The sequence below is a fragment of the Volvox carteri genome (genome assembly GCF_000143455.1).
Source record: "Volvox carteri f. nagariensis unplaced genomic scaffold VOLCAscaffold_60, whole genome shotgun sequence".
NCBI classification, from domain to species: Eukaryota; Viridiplantae; Chlorophyta; class Chlorophyceae; order Chlamydomonadales; family Volvocaceae; genus Volvox; species Volvox carteri.
In genome coordinates, this window is record NW_003307603.1 from 305,046 (window position 1) to 329,056 (window position 24,011).

Consider the following 24,011-nt stretch of genomic DNA (forward strand, 5'->3'; position numbering starts at 1 on the left):
TGTAAATCTCATAAATCCTGTCAATGCTTAAGGTTACGTGACGGTGAAATGTGACAACGCGCAGTGTTTGGCAGCGGACTTCGCCAGCAACCCTGCCAGCAACGAAGCTACCGCGCCAAATCGGGCTGTCCGTACACCATGCAACTGAAAACTCCCAGTCCGTCTTTGGGCATGGTCCATGATCTGTTCCCTTCTATCGCTGGATATTATCCGTCTGGGCTATTCAACTAATCAGGCAGTGAATTGAAAACATGTTGGACAAATTCAAGCAGGCTGTGGGTTTGCAGGAGCAGGAGGAGAAGGGGCTCATGGGGCAAATAGATGAGGCGATGACCTTATCATGGAGAAATCGCTTGATAGGGTTCGGGTGCTGCTTTGGCTTTGGCTGTCTCTTGACCATCATATCCATTCCCATGCTGTGGACTGTGCAAATTACCAAGTTCGCTATCCTGTATTCGGTCGGCAGCGTTGTCAGCGTTATGAGCACTCTCTTCCTAATGGGTGAGCGACACCACCTGCCCTTAGGAAGGGCTCAAACCAGGACCAGCATTTCCTAACAATAAAATCTGATGAATTCGGCAGAGCCAAATGGGATGCGGTTTTACCTTTATAATTGCATCTGTAGGGCCCGTGAAGCAATGCCAGCGTATGTTTGAGGAAAAGCGCATCCTCGCTACTATCGTCTACATCGCCGCAATTGCTGGTACACTAGCTGTCGCCTTTACCACGGGAAACGCCGGGTTGTGCCTCATCATGCTGGTGATCCAATTGCTGGCCCTTATCTGGTAAGTCAAATGCCAATATCCTCCGCCCACTCGCCATACTGGGTCGTACGCGCCATCCCAGAACTTGGGTTTGCTAATACATACGAGACACAGGCGACATGGAGCAGTGTAGCCACTCGTCAAGGGGGAGAACCCGAACGCAGCCGAATCTAGAGCGAAATGTAGCAGGGAGGGCCGGGGAAGTGGGCTGACCTCGGAGGGCAAGCACTGATGGGGCAGCCACCACCCTGTCACCAACAGCCGCACCCTCTAGTACCCTGACCCGCCCGCGCTGCGCCGTGCACCCCCTAACGTCCCCACGGTCTAAGTCGGCGATCTTTCTTATGCCCCTCCCACATGCTGATGTAGCCGTGTCTCGCTTAGTCCAGGTCCACCCATGCGTGTTCCCCCCCAGCTATCAACTCCGGCTGGGCGGACCTCTCCCACGCTGCATCCCACCCCAGCCCGCCCCGCGCCCTCGTTTCAGAGACAAGCGAACAAATACACATACACGCTCTTCTTATGAGCACACCTGCTGGGTGGTTTTGCCTCCAGGTACTGCGTCACCTGGATACCGGGAGGGCAGGCGGCTCTCAAGAGCATCATCTTCCGCAGCGGCTGAGGCTCCTGGGGACCTGGGGACTACCAGGGCGCAGATGTAATGGTGGATGGAAAGTGGCGAGGCAGCAGCACCAGCAACACCAGCACAGGCGACGAATTGTTGGAAATGGTGACGGCACCCCAAACCCACCATATTGCGATGGGGGGTGAAATAGCTGCAGGGGGGGACATCGCCCAACGCGGTAATGTTGTTTGGGCAGCAGCTGCAGGACTTGGAGCGTAGCGAGGAAGCGTCGCTTTCTTTGTGCTGCAGCGGAGATTAGCTAAGCATTTTGGCCACCACTGCCGCCTCGCCACTGCCAGCATCACTGCGTGCCGTTAACATCACCCACCCACCCGCCTTAGGTGGCGCCTGTTAGGTGATATGGCCTCGAGCACATCCATCGATCTGGCAGTTCAATATGCACCCCCGGGTGACATACCCGGCTGGCTGGGGCCCGGCTGGGTTGCGGTGGTTCTGCTACAAGGGATGCGCCCGTATACAAGGGTTGCGCCCGTATCCATGGATGCGTCAATTTAATTCGTTGATCAGCGTGATGTGATGTGACGGAGCCTGTTGTGAAGGCTGAGAGATGCTGCTTATGCTGCCGCTGATCATGCGGGGTTGGCTCAACGTGACCAGGCAATGCGTGTCTGTCTGTGTTTCTAAGTACAAACTCCAAGGACGGTGCTTGTTGGCCCCTCCGTGATCGACCCAAATCCCCCAACCCTGGTTGTGAGAGCAGCTGGGTGCGGGGAGAACGATCAGTGGCCTGATTTGGTCAGATGACTGTGATAATGATGATGACGGTCAGAGAGAGAAGGGGGAGCTATAGGATATGAGCACAGACCTGTGATACCCACATGACCGAGGGACGGCCGTTGCCCCATTGTACATTTGCAACCTCCATGTCACAACAGCGGGTGTGGGTGTGGGGGGTTGCACGTTGCAATTTCCCGTGAGCTGGCTAATTTGACCCTCTGACCGACTGACTGGGTTTGTTCGTGTTGACATACATACAGAGCGTGCGAATCCACCGAGGTGGTGTGCATGGCACCACTGCGCAGCAGTGCCCATTCCCAACAAGACATATATACATGCATACATACATAAGTTCATATTTGTGTGTGCACACGCATGCCATTACCACTGTCATCCCACCTACTTCAGGGGCGCCGCCGCCCCTGCCTTGTTTCCCCACCCACACCACCAACCACACCCTGCCGGGATCATCCGACACCGACGTGAACACGCTCGTCATGGCGTGTCTTCCGCCGCAACCATGCAAGTAATTCATGTTTATGCATGATGAGTATTTACAATTGGCCTAAGAATGTAGAAGGCGGCAACGTAACCGCACTGCTCGTGGAACAGACGCCAAATTACGATGGCCTAGCCCCAGCTCTCGAAATGATGCCGGTGGTGCTGCGCGGTGTGCACACAGCTGCCCCGAGCGCCGAGCCGGTACAGATTATTGTCTGTTGCCGTACAGTACACATCGCGTATTTCGCTTCCTTTGGCGCAGGCTTAAATGGTCGATTTGCGGTGCCGATGCAGCAGCCTCGATACACATCATCAGATCTTCCACGTTGCCTTGAGCGGTAAACAGCTCCTAGCATCGCCATTATCGAGATAGCCATCGATGATCACAAAGTACGATAATCGGTCCCCTTAGTCTGCTGTGGTAGAGAGGACACGTGCACCGAGGACATGCACATGTTCCGTTGAAAAAAGAGAGCTCAGAACGGCTGATGGCGTGACGGGCCTCTCGGCGTATCGTAGCAAATTGCCGGGAAGTCCCCGGGAGCCGACCAGCGGCCCCTAGGTACCCTTTTTCCCCCCTCCCCCCTGCTGCCGCCCCCACCCGTCAGTCAGCACTTTGCGGCTGCGACATCCCCACCGGCTGGGTCCCGGCACCCCCCGCGGAACGCCCCGACAGATAGCGAGCTAGTCTCTGCTGCCGGTTCGCCAACACTGGCGGAGCCGCGAGTGGGTCGGCTGCTGGCTTCCGCCTCGCAGCCGCCCATTTGTGGCTCTTCGCCCGTTCGCAATTTGATTCCAAACCCGGCAGCGGTGCCGCCGGCCCCATCGGCGGCAGCGGCGCGACTGATGCCGTTGTTGCTACAGCAGCTGATGCTGTTGCATCGCCCGAGTCGCAATGACGCCCAGCTGCAGCGGCCCCTTTCGAATGCCAGGCCTGGCGCCGCCGTGACCCGGACCCACCGCCGCCACCAGTGACCCACGGGTCATTGCGGCCGCCACTCGGTGGCTCTTGTAGGCCCAGGTAGCTAGGTCCCAGGGAGAACTGCTGCAGCTGCTCCTCCAGCGGCCCTAAACCCAACGGGTCGTCCTCGTTGCAGCAGACATCCCGCCCGCCGCCGCCGCCGTGACCGCCGGAGGAGATGGGACCCCCGCGGCCGCCGCGGGGGTCCCGAGCCCTCGCATCGCTTCCCCCCGATACGACATCCCCATTCAATAAGTCGGCAACGTTATCGGCGGGCACCGCTGCCGTACCCTTCTCAGCGACGGTTTCGGAAGCGCCGCCGCATGCGGCGGCTTGGCTGCTGTACGACGCTCGCTCCGTGGGTACACCGCCGGTGGCGGCGCCGCTGCCACTGCTACTTGCGCTGCCTGCCCTGTTCCCCACCGACCTCGCCATCTGCACCTCCGCCAGCCAGCCCTGCACCTTGGCCCACTTCTGGCTGCGGTGCTGCAGTGCCGTTCGCTGCTCGGCCGCCTCCAACTGCAGTCGCCGCCACTCCGCCAGCACGCGGCGGGCGGTGCGGCGGCCCAGCGCCACCTCCAGCTCGTGCTGCCGCTGCAGCTCCCACAGCAGCCGCTCACTCGCCTGAGGAGGAGGTGGCGGTAGCGGCGGCGGCGGCAATGGCAACGCCGGGATGGTGGCGGCGGGAATGACACACACATACAGACATGCACAAACCGGCGTTGCGACGATGATAATACATCGGGACGGGAGGGCGGTGAGGGTGGTGGCGGCAGTGATGAGCCACCGCCATTGCGGCCCGTGAAGCCAGCACAGGTCAGCGGACTCCTTCCCCCCCACAGGAGTGAAGCCCTTAGCACCCCCCTGCGACCTCCCCTGCGCTCCTTACCCCCCCAGCTGCTGTTCGGAATCACCTGCTTTACCTGTCCTCCCGCCTGCATACACGCACATAACACATACATACATACGTACATACATACGACATGCAATCATAAACCCTAAGCCCACACGTACCTGCCGCTCCGCAGCCACCCGCCAGCCCTGGAGGCAGCTCCACACTCGCCGCCGCCAGCAGTGCTCGACAGCATCCGCCTGGGCGGCCCAGCTCGCCCGGGCGGCCCGCATAAGGCCCAACAACACCCGCTGATGCACATGGCGTCGGTGAAGCGACGCGGCTCGGACCCAGGCGATCAGCCGACCCAGTACGGCACGGGCCACACGCTCCTGCACGACACGATGCGACGTATGGTAGTACAGCACAGCGATGGTTAGACCCACACGACAGGGGGGGTACAGAGGGCTTCGGAGCGGAGAGGTAGGTAGTACAGCCTCCAAGTAACGCACAGGGGCCTGGGGTTGGGTTAACTGGACAGATGTGAATGCCGTGTGGTGGGGTGAAGCAGCCGTCGTCTCCGGGTTGGGAGTGGGGCCCGGTCCACATGCCAACTACCGTTTCAGCTTCTCATCTATGTGGTACTCCTTTTTCATCTTACCTCACCTCACCTCGCTACACACAGCGCAGCGAACATCCCACCACCCGCACCCACACCCGCGCTCTGACCTGTGTGTGTATGTGTGTATGCATGTGTGTGTGTCTCACTCACCCGGTAACGACAGCGGCCCACCGCCACGGCGGCGGCGACTCGGCTGATGATCCCCAGTCGGGCTCGGGCCGGGCCGCGAGCCAAAGCCTGGTGCACAGGGAGGGTGGGGTGAAAGGCAGGAAGTGCCGTACTTAAATATGCTGTTCACGAGCACCCAGGGTCGAGGACCGCGCTATGCATGAGAGGGTACAGCGAGGGGGGGGGGGGCAGACCTCTCACACCGCGGTTCGCACCGGTCTGGAGGTTGGGTTGGTGCGATACGGTGAGGCGGGTGATGCATGCAAAAGGGAAACAACAGCCCGCCTCCAAAGCACCAACTGCGGTGGGGCGTGTTCCGGTGCTGTTCTGTTCGAGGTGCGCACGAGGGGCCGCCCTCGCGCCACCTGCCACCACCTCGCGTCTCACCAGCAGCGCCCGCCGCAGCAGCCCCGCAGAGAAGTGCCGTAGCGCCGTGAGCGCCGCCCGCCTCGCCAGAGCCGCCAACTGGATCCAGGGCTGAAGGCCGTACCTGCCCACACGGGGGGTGAGGGGGTCGGAAGCCGTCAGGCAGGGAAGGCAAGGCAAGGTGCACGAAACCGGTACGTCTTCACTAGGACCCCAGGGACCCTAGCGACTCGGCGAATCTTGATCTCCACAGCATCACACACACACACACACACATGCAACTGCCGCCGACTTCAAAGCCATCAGGTTAGGGGGTCAATACACACACACACACACACACACACACACACCCCACAGTGCCGCATGTGCTCAATCAGTACACCCGCAAGAACCCTCCCCATGCATCTATCGCGCCGTCGTCGCCACACACGAATGCACACAGACAGACATACAGACATACATAAGAAAGGAAAGGGTGACTAGATGTTGGCTCCATCGACCCCCCTCCCCCTTCCCCAACCCCCTCTCAGCACTCCGCTTCCTCTCCTCCTCCCCCCGCGGCTCGCTCTCAACCCCCTGAAACCGTAAGGCCCCCCTAACCCCCACCACCGACACCATCATACCACTTTAATGTCCCCCGGCGGCAATGCACCACCGCCAGCTGGGTCATGTGGGCGACCAGCTCCGAAGCCACACGACGAGCACGATCATCAGCCGCACGCCGCTTCCGAATCTCCGCGGCTCGCAACCGCTCCAAGTCAACCGCCGTCAAGCCACCCGCCAAACTGGGCCCTACGCCGCCGACGGCGAGGGCAACCGCGGTATTGGAAGTGGGCCGGCTGCGGTTGCACGGCAGCGATGGTGCGGTGAGCGATGGGCGGGTGGCGCCGCTTATGCCGCCGGTGGTGACTGTGGTGCTGCGGCGGCCTGCCCTGTCCGCGGAAGGGCCCCGCGGGAGGGGCGGCGAGGCGGCGGGAGGTGTGTCGGTGTCCGCTGCGGCCTGTGGTCCCACCGCCCACCCACCACGCGGGAGCTGCTGTCGCCCTCGGTCGTCTTCAGAGACAGCCTCCGAGTCCGCAGATCCAGGAGCAGCCGGTTCCTCTTCCTCCCGTACATGCTGCTGGTCGACCCCTGGGTCCCCTACTGCCGCCACCGCCAGCGGCCGCATGTCCTCCTCCTCCTCCTGCTCCCCCACCCCCCCCTCCCCCTCCTGCTGCTGCCGCTGGCTCCCACCAAGAGCCCCGGCTCCCTCCTCCCTATCGGACCACTCGGAGCTCGCCGAGGAGGGGAAAGTTTCCAACAAACCTCCGAAACCAACCGCCGCGGCAGCAGAAGCAGTAGTCGCTACTGCCTGTCCCCGCACCGTGTTCCGCGGCGCCGCATCCCGCCGAGGGCCCCCCCCGCCCGGCCCCGGCTCAAGCTGCCAAGCGCCCACAGCCCGCTGGCCCCCCTCAGTCAGGAGGACAGACGCACCCACCGCCGGCGGCACCCCACCGCACGGCCCTGCGCCGGCCGCCGCCGCCGCCTCCACCACCATCACGCGCTGCTGGTGCCGCTGCCGTACCACCTGCCGCAACGTCTCGAGTGCCGTGTCCGTACCCTGGCTATCGCATCCGCCCCCGCCACAGCTGCGACCTCTTCGGCCCACTGCACCGCACTCGGCGGCCCAGACCGGCGCCACCGCCGCGGGCGCCATTGTTGGCCCGTGAGGAGCAGCGGCGGCGACGGTCGTGACCCATGGGTCGTTGGCGGCCGCCGGCGGTACTGCCACACCCTTCACCAGGTGTCGAGTCCCCGCGCAAGCCGCTAATACCTGATCTCGGCGGCAGCGCGCACGCACACTGGTGGACAACTGAAACGGCAGCGGCACCGTCACGCGTGATCCGCTACAGCCGGGTGGAAGCGGCGGCTGTGGCGGCGCCGCTGCAGCAGCAACCGAGCCTTTGGAGGCAGCACCTCCGCCAGCACCGCGGCGACCGCGCATTACCTCCGGGCGAATCCAATGGTTGAGGCCAGGGAAGGGCCGGCTAGCCGTGGGCGCTGCCGCCGCCGCTGCGGGTTGTACGGCGTGTCCGCCATTGTCGTCACCGCCGCTAGAGGCGCCGCCATATCCGTCGCTGCCTAGGCCGGCGGCAGAAGCAGCAGCGCATGAGGCGCCAGCGCCTGCCGCCGCCGCCACCGGGCCCCGGAACGCCTCCCGTTGACTCCGCAGGCGGTTCAGTAAGGCAGCTACTGCCGCGCTGCGGCGCTGTTGCGTCGTATGCGGTGCCAGATGCTGCTGCACTACCTGGCCGCCGGAGGCAGTGGCCGCGGCGGCGGTAGCGCTGCCGCCACCGCCCGCCACGAGGCGCGCAGTGGCCTGCGCTCTTGCCGCCGTCCTCCACACGCGCATGTGGGAGTGGAGCAGCCACAGTCTGCGGAAGCGGTCCGCGGTGGCCTTCCTGAGGGCCGCCGCCTGGGGGGTGGCGGAGGCCGGGAGGGGGAGGGGAGAGGTCTCAGCCAGCGGAGATGTTTAGGGTTTTAGGGTTTGGATGAAGACGACGGTGCAGGCCATGTGGGACACACACATACACCCACCCACGAACCACCCCCGGTCACCCCACCTGTCGCTCCCGACTCAGTTCCCCGGCCACTACTGCCTGGCGGCGGCGCGCCTCCAAGCCAGCTGTAGCCGCACGCCGCCAGGCGACAAGGCTGTAGTGCAACAGCCACAGCCGCCGGAAGCGGTGCGCCACCTGCGTGAAGGTGGAGGGATGGGAATGCATGTCCGGTGGGTTTAGGACCCCTGGGGTGGTTGCCCCGCACTGCCCTGTCGGCCCTGGCCCTTCTTGCCACGTGTAGCAGCCGGCACACAGTACGGTGCTATAAATACGCGCAGAGCGCGACCGCCAGCAACTCGAGAGACCTTTTCGGCGGTCAGCTGCTACATTTGGTATCGAGACCTCGTGAAAATTCACGATCCTGAAGTCGTCGGTTCAACCCCCACCGATCACGTTCGAGTGGTATTCGGGTGTGGCGACTCAAAGAGCGAATATCGCACAAATTATAAAAGTAGCTGAACTGACTGGACTGTCTCTGTGCCTGAAAAATCTGAAGACGGCTAGGCGCATGTGAGCCGGCACATGACGTGACGTGGAGTAATTACCCACTGCCCGAGGGTAGGCGAAGGTAGGCACAGGCTGGCGGTATACGAGGCTCTAAGGGCCCGGGACGGTTCCCTTCAAAGGGGGGGGAATGTAGCAGCCGGCACACAGTACGGTGCTATAAATACGCGCAGAGCGCGACCGCCAGCAACTCGAGAGACCTTTTCGGCGGTCAGCTGCTACACCACGTGCGCACGCCGCGCAGGCACCACTGTCGTACATGCCCCAGCCGCCGTACCTGCTCCCACCGCGCCTCCGCCGCCAGCTCCAACGCTTCTGCCGCCAGCCGCTCCGCGCGCGCTGCCCGGGCCGCCGTACGCCAGGCAGCGAAGTAGCGCCGTAGCCTGCGCGCGCCCGTTCATGAGGGTCCACGATCACGAGTACGGCAGGCAGTTGGCAAGCGGTTGGTGCGAAACAACGGGACTCAGAGAACAAGTACATCAAATCACAACGAGGGCAACCACTGCGCGCACGCAGCCGCCCCTCCGGGAGGTGTCCGGGCTCATCAGGACATCAGGACAGGATGACAGCCCTGCTGTGCCTCCGGGGGCGGCATCGGCATCGGCACGGGCGGAACGGGACACAAAAACACACCCCTACCCCCACCACCCCCACATACACGAGGCACAGCCCCTTCGCCATGCTCCGACCAGCCAAACCAACGAGATGGATCCGTCCTGCGATGCCGTTTTTTCGGACCGTCGCCGTCGCGACGACGCGGTCGATTGTACGGCACACCACGTGCGTACGACATGCATCTGCCGACATAGCTGCCGCCCTCGTGGTGCGGTTCGAGTGACAGACCTGAAGGGCAACATGGATCACCTACCTGGACGTGTTCAACCCCGCCGCCAGCTCGTCCGTCTCCCGACGGGACCACCTGGCGGCCGTACGCCACAACCGCAGGTAAAGTACGACACGCGCAAGCTGTGCCGCCCGTTCTTCCACCGCCGCAATGGCTGCCTCCGCTGCCTCCGCCGCTTCCCGCCGCTTCCGCTGCTGCTCGGCCTGCTGCGCCTCCTCACTCGAAGCCTGCCGGGCGGCCGCCATAAGGCCCTGCATCGCAACCTGCAGCTCTAGTTCCGGAGCGGCGGTGACGGCGGCGGCGGCGGCTGCTCTGCCGCTGCTTTCGGCCTTTCCGGCGGCGGCAGCGGCTGCTAGCGCCGCCGCCGCTGCGACGTGCTGCGCTGGTGGCGGCTCCAGTAGTGCGTAGGAGTGTACGAGCGGGCCCGTTGCCGCTGCCGCCGTCGCTCCTGGCAGCCCCAGGCCAAGTCGTACGGATGACGTCAGGCGGTTCACGAGCCCCCGGGCTACCTCCTCAAAGCTGCCAGGATTGGAATCATGATCACAAACCTGATCAACACCCAACCGAGACGCCACGTGCGTGTTGCCGTACATGGCTGTCGCTCGGTGTACAACGACAGGGGCGTTACAAAGCTGTCCCGTTGCCAGGAAGCGCTCTGCCGCCGCGAGGGCACCGCTCGCGGGTGATGCCACCGCCGGTACGACAGCGTGTGTGGCGCCGTCACCCCCACCGCCACCGCCGCGGTACTGCTTGTGCACCCGCAGCTGCTGCTCGGCCTGCTGGAGGGCCGCTACCGCCCGCTCGTACGGCGATGCTGACGTGGCGGTTGTCACGTCAGCATCCAGATGTCCACTTGCCGGTTGGTAGCGGCGGTTCGCACTGTTGTAGCGGGCAGCGGCCGACACCGTTGACGGCCGCGACGGTGCAGCGAGCCGCCTCACCGCCGAGCCAGGTACGTGTGCGTGCGCATACCCCGTGTCGGCGTCTGTGCTGCACGATCTCAAAGGTGAATGACGTGTCTCCGTTCTGTCGTACTGATCCCGCTTCGGCTCAATCCTTGAACCTGCTTGCTCAGTAGGCGCTCGTGGAGAAGCGTGCTTCTGCCTCAATGCCGGGCTGCCGTACTGTACGGCTCCCGCTCCCCGCTGGCCTATGGGGCTGGAAGCTTGGTCGCTCGGCGTTGCGTTGGGCGAGTGGGTTGGTTTGGCGGCCGCCGGGCTGAGGCCAGTGGTGGGGACCTCGGCGTTCATGCGTTTTACAAGCAGCTGCCAGCGACTGGGTTGATCATCACCCGCCGTGTCAGTGTCCGGATCATTCGCTTCGCTGGAGACCATTTGGCTGCTACCACATGGCTGCGTTGGCGCACCGCTATCATGCGCTGCAGCGGGCCTTGGCGATGCTGAAGATGTGGCTCCCGGCAAAGCAGCCGCGAAGCTCATAGCAGGGGCTGGTCCCTCAAGGTTCATTGTTACTGGTTGCGTGAAATTGTCCAGCCACTGTGCGGCGAGTAGTCCGGAGCTGCCGAGATTACTCCGAACTGCTGGAACATGTGCTGATGCGGCCTCCGAAAGCGATATTGTTACAGGGCCCGTGACCGCATCGGACTGCCGAAAGCTAGCGGCGTAACCAGCATCGGCCTCCAACCCGAAGAATGTGTCATCACTTGACCGGTTGGCGCTGAAGCCGTCGAGTTGCGCGTCATGTCCGATGGAATGCTCGGGTAAGCAGTGCGCTGGCGATCGCTGCCTGGAAAGACGTACTTCCGCCACAAGCTTTTTTGCTGATAATCAAACGTTGAAATTTGGGAGCAAGCGATTGAGGCGTTCAACTGTGGAGGTCTTGCAATGCTATAGCTAATGGCTGTCACTCCTGCAAGACCGTGGTGTTCTAGGTCCTGAAACAGTTACCCACATACCTTCTTGGAACACGGCCGCAGCATCAGCAACGGGATTCCGCCTTGGCATTTTGTCAAAGCTCTGTCACCTGCCGTGCCTCTTACCCAAGAAAAACTCAGCAAGCTAGCACATGATAAATAACATGATAACAATTAGATATTCCGAGATTCCCGATCCAATCCTTGAACCTGCTTGCTCAGGGCTATGGCTACTGCCGTCACATAGTCTAATTTGTATTTGGTTAGCGAATGCACAATATTATAAGGTATTTCTATTTCTAAGCTTGTTTGCAACTTAGGTTGCGTTCGTGTCCTGCCTTTCTTTCGTCAATCCTGGGCCCTCAGGACTATTGGTACGGAACGTCTAGCATCGTGTGCGATGTGAAATAGTTTGCCCCATTTACACATATTCCATACTATGCAGTTGAGGCATAATCTCGTAGCAATTCTCACAGGCATGTCGAGGAATGTTGCGGTGCCGACAGGCTGCTCTTAACACAAATGCCCCAAAGTAGCTTACTGTCATATCAGACGCCATGGGTGGCGATGAGCTGCGAGGCTTAAGTTTTCTGACGCGCACTGGCGAGACGGTGCGTTTGCATGACTGCATTTGCTGGCGCCATTTGGAGGGCCGGCCCTGCCGCACAGCCCAGGATTGCCAGGTAGCACAGTCTGTAGACGTCGTCATCATTCCCGTGCCGCCATCAGGCTACAGCAACAGCAAGCGCGCCCGCAAGTGCGGCGTCCCCACCCAAGCCGCCAATCCCACCACATCCACTGCCGCACCCTCGGCGGCAATCATCAAGACAGGTGTTGACTGCTCCGGCTCAGGAACCACCACCACCACCGTCACCGTCAGCGTTGACCGCGATGCGCTGCTGCGCTGGTGCGCCGCAGCGCGGGAGGCCCTGGAGGCCGGCGGGCTGCGTGTCACCGTGGACGACTGCCCCCGCCAAACTCCTGGTGCCAAGTTCCACACCTGGGAGCACCGCGGCGTGGCGTTACGCGTCGAGGTGGGAGTCCGCGAGGTCGCTACAGGCACCACCTGCCTGGCGTTGCACCCCCGCTTGGCGCACATGATGCCGCTGGCAAATCGCACCGCTGGCCTGGTGGCGCAGCCGCCGCCATCGGATCACGACGGCGCCTTGGAAGGTTCAGCTCCAGGGAGCCCGCCCGGCGGCGTTTCTTCGGTGGCGGCGGCTGCAGCAGCAGTTGGAGACGGGTGCGGTCGCGGCGGCAGGTCCGCCAGTCTGCGGCTGGGGGCCCTGAGCCCCGAGGCGCTGGTGGCTACTTGCCGCGCGGTGGTGGCGGCGGAGCGGAGCAACCAGAACGTTGGCACAAGTGCCCATGCTACAGCTCCTATAGCAGCAGCAGTTGAGCCGCCATCGGTGGCGTCTGGCTGTAGCAGCAACGGCAGTGGTGCGATGACGATGGCAGCGGCGGTGGGGGGTTCCCCGCGCTCGCAGTGGTGGTGCAGGAAGCTGCACCTGTGGCCGGAGCTGTTGGCGACCACCTGGGGGGGGGACACCGCGGTGCTAGTGGCCGCGATGCTAGCGGAGCTGACGGCCGCCGCCACTGCCGCTAATGCTGTACAGCAAGCTGATTGCGATGGCAGCGGCGCCGGCGGTGCCGGCGCGGCGGGGGACTTGCAAGCGGGCGCCACCGAGCCCGGCCCTGGTCAGCGGCCTTGCGTCGCACATTTGCGGCACTTGCTACAGCTCGGCCGGCGCTGCTACTGCGGCCGTGGTCATTACAGCTTGCTTCAGTTGCAACAAGAGGTGGAGCGGCGGTTCATTGGAAACTGCGACCATCATCATCAGCAGCAGCAGCAGGCACTGGCGCTCACATGGATTGCGCCACCGTCGCTGCCGCCGGGTCATGCAGGTTCCCGAAGGCAACAAAAAGGCGCTGGCTCGGCGGCAGGAGGGCGGGAGCGGCATCATCACCAGCAGCAGCAGCAGGAGAGGCAAAAGCCAACGGAACCGGTGTCACTGGGGCCCCTGACGGCCCACGTCCAGGGAGCACGCGGGCAATCGGACTTGAGAAATCCCGAACTGTCCGAAGATGTACTTGGGGGGGCTGCCTCCAGGAGGACCGTCGCTGACGGCGGCCATTGCGGCGCTTCCGCCGCAGCGACGGCGGCGACGGTGGTGGCGGCGGAGCTCGGGGACGGCGACTTTGACCGTCGCAGTGACGGCAGCGACGAGGGCGGTGACGAGGGCGGCGGCGGCAACGCTGACCGAATCGTACTGCTAGTGGGGAACATCCCACCAGCCGTGAAGGCGACGGCAGTGCAGGCTGCTCTTGCGGCGGCCTTTGCGCCCTACGGCTGCTGCGGAGGTGAGAGCCATCTCGCCGGGCCTGGCTGGGCTAGGTTCCGGCAGGGCGGCCGACCTCCCCCATCCCCGCTGTGTGTTGGGGGGGAGCGGGAGAGGGGGGAGGGGAGGACACCGCGGGGTCAACCCCCCCGGCCTCTGGCCCTCTGTCCCCCACCTCCCCCCTCGACTGGGTGCAGGAGCCGCCGCCGCCGAGTTCCCACCCCCCTCGTGAGCAGCTCACGCTCTGACACGTGAATGCGACAAAACTGTACCTCCTAACGGTACCTCCAACTGTTACTAACCACCGCATCCCCGACCCCGACCTAATTCCCGTTTCCACAGTGGCGGTGTCACGTACTCGGCAAGGAGGCTCCCACGGCTGGGCCCGGGTCTTCCTAGCGGCCCCTTCCTCGCCCCCCTCCCCCCCTTCCTGCGGCCCGGGGGCGGCTGTGGCGGCACTGGACGGCAGGCTGGTGAGTCCGTACTCCGCGTAGGGCCCATACCGGGACACGCTGCCATGTGCCAGGGTCCCCCGCATGGGGAGGCCTTCCGTACACTCACATCCTGTGCGCTGCCCTGCACCTCCAGTTCATGACCACTATGTCTGACGTGTTCTCTGACTCGTATGCACTACGTCTCACCACTCTGCCCCTCCGGCACCCCCTCACAACACAACAGCTTTTTTACTTACCGTTTTTCACAACACGTTTCCTACACGACCCAGTGGCCCCGGCCCCTCCCGCCGCCGACCACTACTCGCGTGCTGAACGCAGCGCCTCGGTGGCGCGGCCCTAACGGTGTCGTACTCCAGCGGCCGCCTAGACACCATCTTTCCGTACCTGCCGTACACTGTACGGTCGGCGATGCGCGTGGATAGTACGGCAGCTTTCTCCGCTACCGACCAGGCGACAGCGGACAAGATGACGGATGTGCTGGCGGGGCTGGCGGAGCGGCTGCTGCTGCCGTCACCACTGTCACCGTCATCGCCGCCGCTGCTACTTCCCCTGACTTTGACCGATGGTACGGCATGTTGTGGCGGTAACACGCTGTCATTCGCCCGGCGCTTCCAGCGGGTAGTGGCGGTGGAGCTCGACCCGGATCGAGCGGCAGATTTGCGGTGCGTGAGGTGGGGCGTTCGAAACTGGTGATGACCGAATAAAAGCGGAAATACAAAGGGAGGGATATATTGGAAGAGTCTCTCTCCTATATATTGGGAGAGAGACGGCAGCACTTCGCAAGCTAGCGCGGCTGAGCTGGTCGGGGGTTGCGCACGGTGAGGTGATGCGATGGACATGCGCACAACTGTCCGTGGCAGCAGCCGGGGGAGTTGCGAGCCGCGTGCTCTCCTGCCTTGTCCCCTCCCGAGGAGTTCCCAACCACTGCTTCCCTCCCCCACGTCAGACACAACACGGCCCTGGTGCAAGCCTGGGACGCCTTCCGCCGCGGCCAGCACCCCGCCGCTGCGGCCGCAGCCGCCCGGCCGCCCACGGAGGCCGCGGAAGGCCCCTCCGGCGACCAGGTGCGGCAGCTGCCGGGTGTTACAGACCCGGCCGGCGTATCGGCGCCGCCGCCGCCGGGCGTCCGCTGTGTCACAGCAACGGCTCCGGGGCCTCCAGCCGGTGGTGCCCTTCCCTCGCGGCCCCTCGGGGTCATCGAGGTGTTGTGGGGGGACTATTCGCGGGCGGCAAAGTCGCTGCGGCAGGACGTCGTGTTTCTGGATCCGCCGTGGGGAGGTCCGCAGTACGGCAAAAGCAACAGTAGTAGCAGCAGCAGCAGCACCTGCGCCCAGGTGTCGGTGCCAAAGGCGGCAAGTCGCCAGGCTGCTGCAGGCGTCGGCAGGGAGGTGCTGCTGGAATACGGCGACACTGCGTTCATGCTAGGGCAGAAGCCGCTGTCGTACTTGGTTACGGAGCTGCTGGTGGGGGGCAGTGCTGGGATGGTGGCGCTGAAGCTGCCCAGCAGGTTATGCGGAGAGCTGCGGTCGATGCAGTGGAGGGTACGGCAGCTGGTGGCGGCGAGGCTGAGGGAAGCGGGCGATGGCGCGCGCGGTGATGATGATGATGATGATGGTGTTGGTGGTCCTGACGCTGTCACCGCTCCTCCTGCCGGCCGACTGCTTTGTGGTGCGGAGGTTACCCTGGGCCGGTCCGCACTGGTGGTATTTTTGTTAGTGCCGTACCGTCGTACGTATCTCGTGCATGAGGACCGTGGGGAAGTCGCGCTGGCAATGCAGCCCGAGGGAGCCGACGGTGACGGCAGAGGACAAGCTGGTGGCGGGGACGGTGGTGAAGAGGCGACGGAAGGAGGGTCAGCTCCGGATGGGGGTGAGCGGGGAGGTGGCGATGCCCGTGCCGACCAAGACCCCGCGGTGGCAGCTTCCTCGCATTGCAAGGCGTGCCCTGGTTTGGCGCCCGCCTTCCGGTCGGTTTTGAAGCAGCTCTGCTCTGGTCTTGGGCTACCGTACAGGCTGCTGTATGACTGAGCGCGTGCCGGTGTTTCATAGCAGGTTTACAGGCACCAGGCTTGAGCAGTTAGCGGACTGTACGGACATGGTGACATAATATGCTTTAATGCCGGATTGGTTATACGGTACAGCTGCGTGGGTGCTGCTGACAGTGCTGGTGCCACGAGCGCCCTTCCACACCGAGCGGCCAATTTCCCCCCGAGCATATGCGCTCGTGTAACTTCTAATCGAACTAATTGCAAGTAATAAAACATTTCTCCCAAGAACGACACGGTGTTAGGGTAATTTTCAACAATGTTTCCCGCGAGACAGGCCAGGTCTATTATGAGCCTCCTCCACCGGGTACCACCTGAACAGATATGCTTGGAAAATACGCAGCTGGGGGCTATTAAGGCACCACACACCAGCACTTGGCTCTCAGCACCCCACCGTCACAACAACCACAGCAGCAGCACTAACCGTCACAACGCCGTACGCACAGAAAAGCAAGAGAAGAGAGGGCACACATTGCTCCCTATGAGGAACGAACGTAGCGGTTCCGGACGTCGCCTTTTTCTTCGCGGGCAGATAACCCGCAGTACAGCTACAAAAACAGGTCACCGGACCCTAGCCGCCGCCCTCGGCTGGTGGGGCCAGCTAATCACAGCACAGCGCCCCAGACACGACCGTCGTCAGCAAACGCAGCTCGTAATCCTAGTTTACAAAACCCAGCAAACCAATGAGTGGGCAGCAACTCATCAAACCGTAGGTAGGTAGGCGTGGGGATACAGCCAAATTCATGCAAGTGATATGCAGTGTGTAATGTGGAACGTCCTTTTGTTCAACAGAATGTAACCGGTCAGCCACCACCAGGTGGGGCGCTGCATCGAAACTTGGACAAACCCCTAAGTCAATCAGTGGGTGCCGAGGGACCTCGGCAAAAGGCCACGACGACGGCAGACGCGGCTGAATGGGGCTGCGCCTCGTGCAGGTTAAGAATGCGACGGTTAAAATTTACGGCAGTCACACAGCAACATGCGTTGGTTGTAGCGCCAGTAGACAAGGGCCGGAAGCGTCCACCCATGCCTAATAGCCCCCTTAGCCACATGCACAACAGCACGAGCTCAAAACCACACAGGCGAACGACAACTCCGAACCGAACAACGCCCGGACGGCCCCTTAACGCTTGCAACGCACACAGCCCCTGCCCTGATGTGCCCTGATGCAGGGGGAAATGGGCAGGGGACCACAGACGCCCAAAGCGATAGATGCGCGGACAGAATGGCGGTACGAGGATGCGCGGCGACAGGTGCAGCGGAAGTGAGCTGAGCTTCCCAGCGCAACTCGGGCAGTATTACCTTGGGCATTGTTGCTGTCCTGAGTAGTGGCTGCGATGGCGGGGCATGGTGGCTACTGCTGTGCAGCTGCCCTTCCTCCCGCTTGCCACGGCACTGTTGTTGCGAACCAACCGACCAACTAATACAAATGCATAGCCATACAAACTCCAGAGCACACTTACCTCCAAACAACAGATTTGATACCACGACGGCAGCACGCGACACGCACACAAGCACCAGAGCGTATTCATACTTGCGTGGGTCGCTGCGGGTTGCGACACGCTGGGCACCGCAGGCGCAATCTTGCGACGCGCACGCGGTGGACAGTGCGGTATGCTACTTATGTTACTTACCCCAGCTTCACAAGTGACCAGTCCCTAGCCATGCCCCGCGGCCACTTCATGCGTAAGGCCCTCATGCGTTAACACCCGCTCGCAAAACCAGAACCCGGGGCGCCGCTGCTCCCTCTCCGCGCGCCGAACAGTGCAAAGAGAGCGGCTCTTCACACCCGTGGGAGACGAAACCATTCTCCACAGGCACACAACAACACTAGCTAGCACCTGGCGGCTAAGGCTGCCGTGCCTTGGGGAATAGGATTTCCTCCCTAAAAGCATGCTTCTTTCCAGGTAAATCATACATTGCTTGATCAATCCTCCCTGCGCCGCAAGTAAAGGAGCGAAGATCTTGCATGCGACGCCAGCCAATCAGCAGGGCCCAGCTGCGAGGCTCAAGCCACAGCCATGGCCTCCTGAGCAGCTGCTGGTGCAGCTGCTGCTGCCGGTACTCGTGCGGGCCCGCTGCCGCTGCCACCGGCGCTGCCGCTCCCGCTGCCGTCATCGTCCCCCCCGCCACTGCCACCCGCTGCCCCCTGCTCCTGCTCCCGTCGCCGCGCCTCCAACAACGCCATCATCTGCGCCATGGGCTCGGGCAGCGGCTTGAAGCCGGGCAGACCCTCCCGGACTGGATCGAAGTAAGGGTGCTGCACGCATTTAGAGATGATTTAGGGATGAAGGATTTAGATTCAGATTTAGGGATGAAGGAACATTAGCGACATGGCAAAGGGGCCACAAACCGTGCGTGTGGGTCTGTGCAGGTACGCGCAATCCTTGCCGGAAGTACAGACACTAGAGCCCTCATTCCTGTCGCCAAAGGATCTCATCAGCATTCTTCCCTTGGGTGGTATATATGGCGGCGAATTTTTACAGCCTGCTAGTACAATCTTGCTTCTAGACTAAGCGGAACTCAAGCACCAGTCCTGACTTCCCGCGCACGGAGGCCACAGGTACTGTACCTGAGCGCACGCATCACTCTTCTGTAACAAACGCTGGGGTTGCAAGCTTACAAGCCTTAAGCTTTGTCACCAGCTGCTACATTGTCATCTGCGGCCGTGTTTTACGGTCTTAATATAGCCCCCGGCCGCCCTCATGAAACAGCATGCGAACAGCCGTCGCATCCAGTTCTAAGGAAAGAGCTCCCCGGCACTAACACGTGAAGGTCACGGTCCTGCGCGGTCCTGCAGGCCGCCCCATGTAACAGAAAGACACGCAATCGTACGCCCTACTCGGGCATTGAGCACGTTACACCCACGCCATCCCACCTGCAATGCCTCCTCACACGTCACCCGCTCGTGGTGGTCGTACTTGAGCAGCTGATCCAACAAGTCGAAGGCCTCCGCGGAAACTAGATGGCTGTTGTCCGGGTTGACGAACTTCCGCCACGCCACACGCGCCCTGTAGCCGGAATCCCACGGCAGGCATACGAACAGAATGCCGAGGACGGAAAGGTAGATTCGGTCAGAGGGGAAGCCAACAGGTGACGGGAAGGCAACAAATGAATTTCTGGTCACGAGGGAAATGTGGCGCTGGTCACCCATGCATCATCCGCCCAGGCCACATTGCGGCATTGCAGACGCCACCAACCACTCCCTCCTCCTCTGCGCACTCAGACCAACCACGCCGCTACAAATGGAAATATTTTACCCTTGCAGCGCCGACCCAAATCAAAATAAACCAAGCCCAAATCACAGCACAGACAAGGCTGCCAGTGCAGCTTCGTTCTTGCCTCATCGCTTACGTTATGTCTCGGTCCCCTTACCAACACCGCCCCCATTTACCCCGCGCATCTCACACCTGTAGCCGCACATCTGCGCCAGCCGCGGATCGAGCTCCACTCCGTACTTGCTGCAGTACGTGTACAGCCCATCGGTTCCCAGCACGCGGACAACTTTAACCAGCTGGTCAAACTCGTCCTCGCCGCGAAAGAACACCGGCTTCTTAAACACCAGAGCCGCCATCATGCAGCCCACGCCCCACACGTCAAGCGAATACGTGTAGTCCTTGATGTCAACTAGGAGTTCCGGACCTTTGTAAAAACGTGTGGCCACGCGCACGGGGTACTCCTTGCCGGGCTGGTAAAAGTCGGCCAAGCCCCAGTCAATGAGCTTGAGCTCCCGTTTGGTGTGGTCAATAAGCACGTTACCGGGCTGTAGGTCAGGAAGGTCAACACAAGGTGGGGGGAGGAGTTGGTGGGCGGCTGTTAAGTTCGCAGTAGGGGAGAATTGGTTGGGGGTTGTGGTAGAACGTCGCTTACAGGGGATGGTAGGGAGGCACGGGAATACAAGTGCAGGAAGGAAATGTAAGGCCCATGGTGAAGAAGGCCTTGCCTTGTTCAGGATGCCCGGCGAAATTGGGAGCCAAGGTTGCGTAGCAAGGACATGGAATCAGGTTATTATAACGTGTTGGACTTGAGGGCAGGGACGCGCTTCCGTGGGCGTATGAGCAGTGAATGCGTGGGATGCAAGCTAATTAGTTAAGGCCACTAACCCGTATCGTCATGGAGGCACTCCTGCAAAAGGGGGCAGAGGTGCTGTCCATGACCGAAGGCAGCCCATGCATGGGGCATCCCCTTTGGAGCCATGCATGCAAGGTGTGCGGGCGCGGGCCCAGAACGCCCAGCCGGTTAAGGACGTCGTCATGAGGGGCTAGACTCAAGGACCGGCTGGTAAAACCCCTCATCCCGCCTTTAAGCCAGGTCCTGTTCGTTATCCTAGAGGCCGCACCCTGCAAGATGGTCCCCACGAGCTGCACTGGCGGCACCGTGTTGCGTTATGCGGTAATTTACCGTAACGGCCCCACCTTCACATCCCGGTGCATTATCCCGCGCGAGTGGCAGTAGTCCAGCGCGATAAGTAGCTGAAATATGTAATATCGCACGTCAAGGTCCGTCACCGCTCCTTGCAGCTCCTTAAAGGGCATTGCGTCCACGAAGTCGAACACGAAGCTGGGAGTCTTGGTCTCCGGGTCCCGCACAACGTCAAGCAATCGCACGATATTTGGTCCACCCGAAACATGCTGGAGAATTTTAACCTCTCGGCGCAGACGGTGCTCCTTGACTGGGCGCATAACTTTTATGACGCAAATGCGGTCCTTGTCCCTGGTCCCCAGTCGCATGTTGATGCCTTCGTAAACCTCTCCATACTTGCCCTTCCCAAGCTGTCTAGTGACTTCATACTGGTCCTGGTTGCCCCAGCTGACGTTGAGACTGTCGTCGTAATATGCCGCCGGCTTGCAAAGCAATGCCGTTGCATGCTCCCGGGCAACAAGCCTTAGTCCATCCTTGCGCCTGTTAGACTTCGGATAGCGCTTTGGGGGAGCCATTGTGTCCCAACGAGCGGCCGAAGATAGACGTCTGTATTCCTTATGTCATGAAGAAGCAAAGTAAAAAACGCAAGAATGTGAAAAAACAGGTAGATAGGCTGCGCATGCATCTCCTTTCAACGACTTCGCCGCGAGCTCCGGAGCCGCAAACTGCCGTACGATTAACTGCCATCGGCAACTATAGCCCCGCCGGCGCAAAAGTAAGGTTTAATCATGCGGTGCCACCATGCCAGCAAGACTGCATCGGACATCCCGCACCGCTCCAGCCCTGTTTGTGCGTTGCCCGTTCCATCGAAGAGAGGCACGACCCAGGTTCAAGAGCAGTGGTTCACACTGGTAAATCGCGCTCCCGAGCACAAATGTGACCCTGAGACCTGTACACACAGCCTGTGGCCATATCTTCTCATAGATGCTGGAGGTGCAGAGTTTCAGGAACTTCAGCCTGGCAACCCTCGTGTAAACACACGGTTATCGAAGGCGCAACTGATTACAGTCCAGCAGGAGGTGCATCAGGATATCATGGACACGTTCCCACGTGTCATGAGATGAGAGCAGGCAATAAATGGGTTACATGACACCATGTTGCTCACCAAGAGCTCCTCTGTCTGCGCTTTCCCGCCCGCTATGCACCGAACGATCGGGCAACGACCTCGACACCCAACGGACTCCAACCAGTATGCTGCTCAAACCATAACCTGCGTCTGATAAGTTAAGGCACGCAGGTACTCCCCATGAATGCTGCCCATGATCACGACTGAGAATCGTGTCGAATATTTCTCAAGTAGCTTGTGCATCAAACCGGATAGACCAGAGGGTGTTAGTAGTGGCTTGAGAGAGCACCCGGGGCTGCGTGCCACAAGCGCTAAGTTAACATGTTTGGGAATGCTATTGATCACCAGATTTGCAACATAAAAGCATCGCCAAGTTGGCTCCTCCGTAGAAAACGCGATTAAAAGTGATGTCGGCGACTCCTCACGCACAAAGTACGATGCGGACCTGCAGTACAAGCATCCCTGTTTGGTCGTATTCCCGCCGCGGCTCCTCCTGCCACCACTTTTTCATCGTTCGCAAAGCAAATAACTCAGTCGCCACTGCACTGCTGCAGACCCGCGGCCCAAGAACGCAAGCAAGACACCCAGTGCGTCGCGTCATGTCTAGTATGGCAACCACCGGGAGGCACATGAGCACTGAAAACACATCGCGAGTTCCATGGCGGTGGTTATTGGCCCAACAGACGTTCTCATACGGGCTGTGTGCAACTGCTAGTGCGGATGCACGCCCCACGGAAGTTAAGAAGCCAGCCAACAGCAAGATCTCCACACATATACAGAAACGTCTCAGTTTTTGAGCCCTTCTTTCCGCTCCCAAGCTACATTGCACAAACGCACTTTCCCTTCCCTACTTCACTCCCTCGACCAAAGGCAGCAACATGCCGCGGCTTTGATCGTTCTCCCTCCACCTCAACTTCTTATCGCCCACGTACCAGACATGCACACACGTGAAGCAAACACACACGCGCGCACACATCCGCTTTTTACATGGATGCCCGTCCCTGGGCCGCCCTGAGCCGTTGCCGCCCCAGAGCATGCGCAGGTGACATAAAACTTGCAAGGGGTAACCCACACAGACACATATACGTACAGGCAATAGCACATGACCAGGGTGCAAACGGCCCTTCCGCTTCCGCCGCGGCCACACGACATAAAGCCTTCCAAGGAGCACAAGCGCGGCCACAGAGCTTGCAAGACGACGTGCGAAATTGACAAGCTGCTGGGCACCAAAGAAGCATAGAATCTAAAGCAATATCCGCCCTCGCGGCGGCATCGCGTGAAGCCAGGTTGGGTGAATGTCAGGTCTTAGGAAGCCGCTTGCCAATGCGCACTGCTGCTGGGGACTCTTGGAAAGAAATGTGCGTCAAGAGACGCCCCAAAGCCCGCCGACTCAGACCGCGCCACGCCATGCTGCAAACATCGGTCATCACGTCGACAAAGCATAGATGGCGGCCTAACAACAATACAGCCCTGCCCGGACCAAGCGCGCACTATATCCACACACACATACACATACACACGTGAACGCATGTACACACACACGCGACGGCAACAACATAGCGGCCGCCATGGCCCTAGGATTGGACAGCCCACGGCCGCCCTTTCGAACATGGTCAACTTTCCGTCCAGGAACAATCAAGAAATAGCCCATGTGGCGCAGTGGGGGCACCACACAGCGGATAAAGTAGACTGCCGGCCATCCGGCACTAGTGCGCACTTTGTCGTCGTCGTCCCGCAGGAACCCACGAGAAACCCAGTAACAGCGATTATTGAACCCCCCCCTCTTAAGCGTGCCGCATGGCTCACACATCGGCCTCCCCTCCATACGATCTCCCTACAGCTTCCCAAGCTTAACCCGCAGTATCCTCCATAAACGCAGCGGCACGAGGGCGCAGGCGGGCGGGCAGCTGTACAAAGCGGCTTGTTACAAGTGCAATATTGAATCCGTCACCGCCATCACCGGCATCTTCTTACGGGAACTTACGGCATATCACAAATTTAAACGACGGCAGGATGCTGCCTTAAGGAAAAAAACATTTCGTTACCTCACTCCGTCATCGTCACGCAGTACTATCCGCAAAACGTCCTCCGATTAGGGCAAAGTCACCCCGAAGCCCGCGCTGCCATACATTGCAATTTCCCAGGCGTGCCCTATGAAACATCCCTGCCACTCTTGCCTGGAACCAGACGCGTGGATGGAGCGTCGGCAGGAGTTGTTGGGTTCCGCACCACCGGCAGGGCCGCGGCTCCGCCTCCCACCAGCCCCGGCACTGCCATCATCTCCCCA

General features: G+C 61.1%; 4 protein-coding genes across 4 annotated transcripts; 2 read left to right on the forward strand and 2 right to left on the reverse strand.

Moving 5' to 3' along the window:
* The first annotated feature begins 211 nt into the window (after positions 1–211).
* On the forward strand, positions 212–1,640 carry VOLCADRAFT_83604 (uncharacterized protein). The gene is made up of 3 exons (XM_002956313.1): positions 212–501; positions 626–785; positions 1,320–1,640. Exons 1-3 carry the CDS (start codon positions 252–254, stop codon positions 1,384–1,386), a joined length of 477 nt encoding a protein of 158 aa, XP_002956359.1. The 5' UTR covers positions 212–251; the 3' UTR covers positions 1,387–1,640.
* A 65-nt stretch (positions 1,641–1,705) lies between these two features.
* VOLCADRAFT_107200 (uncharacterized protein) lies at positions 1,706–10,991 on the reverse strand (the record flags this gene model as incomplete). Its single annotated transcript, XM_002956373.1, has 12 exons — positions 1,706–2,269; positions 3,266–4,213; positions 4,604–4,813; positions 5,093–5,150; positions 5,194–5,280; positions 5,325–5,365; positions 5,599–5,701; positions 6,201–6,416; positions 6,597–8,032; positions 8,181–8,312; positions 8,959–9,064; positions 9,550–10,991. The coding sequence occupies 12 exons, from the start codon at positions 10,989–10,991 to the stop codon at positions 2,195–2,197; spliced, it is 4,854 nt and encodes a 1,617-aa protein (XP_002956419.1). The 3' UTR covers positions 1,706–2,194.
* Positions 10,992–11,955: 964 nt separating this feature from the next.
* VOLCADRAFT_97362 (uncharacterized protein) lies at positions 11,956–16,298 on the forward strand (the record flags this gene model as incomplete). The annotated part of the gene is made up of 8 exons (XM_002956314.1): positions 11,956–12,229; positions 12,317–13,431; positions 13,935–13,965; positions 14,080–14,210; positions 14,511–14,854; positions 15,139–15,470; positions 15,618–16,061; positions 16,204–16,298. 8 exons carry the CDS (start codon positions 11,956–11,958, stop codon positions 16,296–16,298), a joined length of 2,766 nt encoding a protein of 921 aa, XP_002956360.1.
* Positions 16,299–18,244: 1,946 nt separating this feature from the next.
* VOLCADRAFT_83608 (uncharacterized protein) lies at positions 18,245–21,247 on the reverse strand (the record flags this gene model as incomplete). The annotated part of the gene is made up of 4 exons (XM_002956374.1): positions 20,652–21,247; positions 19,647–19,999; positions 19,115–19,247; positions 18,245–18,496 (listed from the first exon to the last, which is right to left on the reverse strand). Exons 1-4 carry the CDS (start codon positions 21,171–21,173, stop codon positions 18,245–18,247), a joined length of 1,260 nt encoding a protein of 419 aa, XP_002956420.1. The 5' UTR covers positions 21,174–21,247.
* Between the last annotated feature and the right edge of the window lie 2,764 nt (positions 21,248–24,011).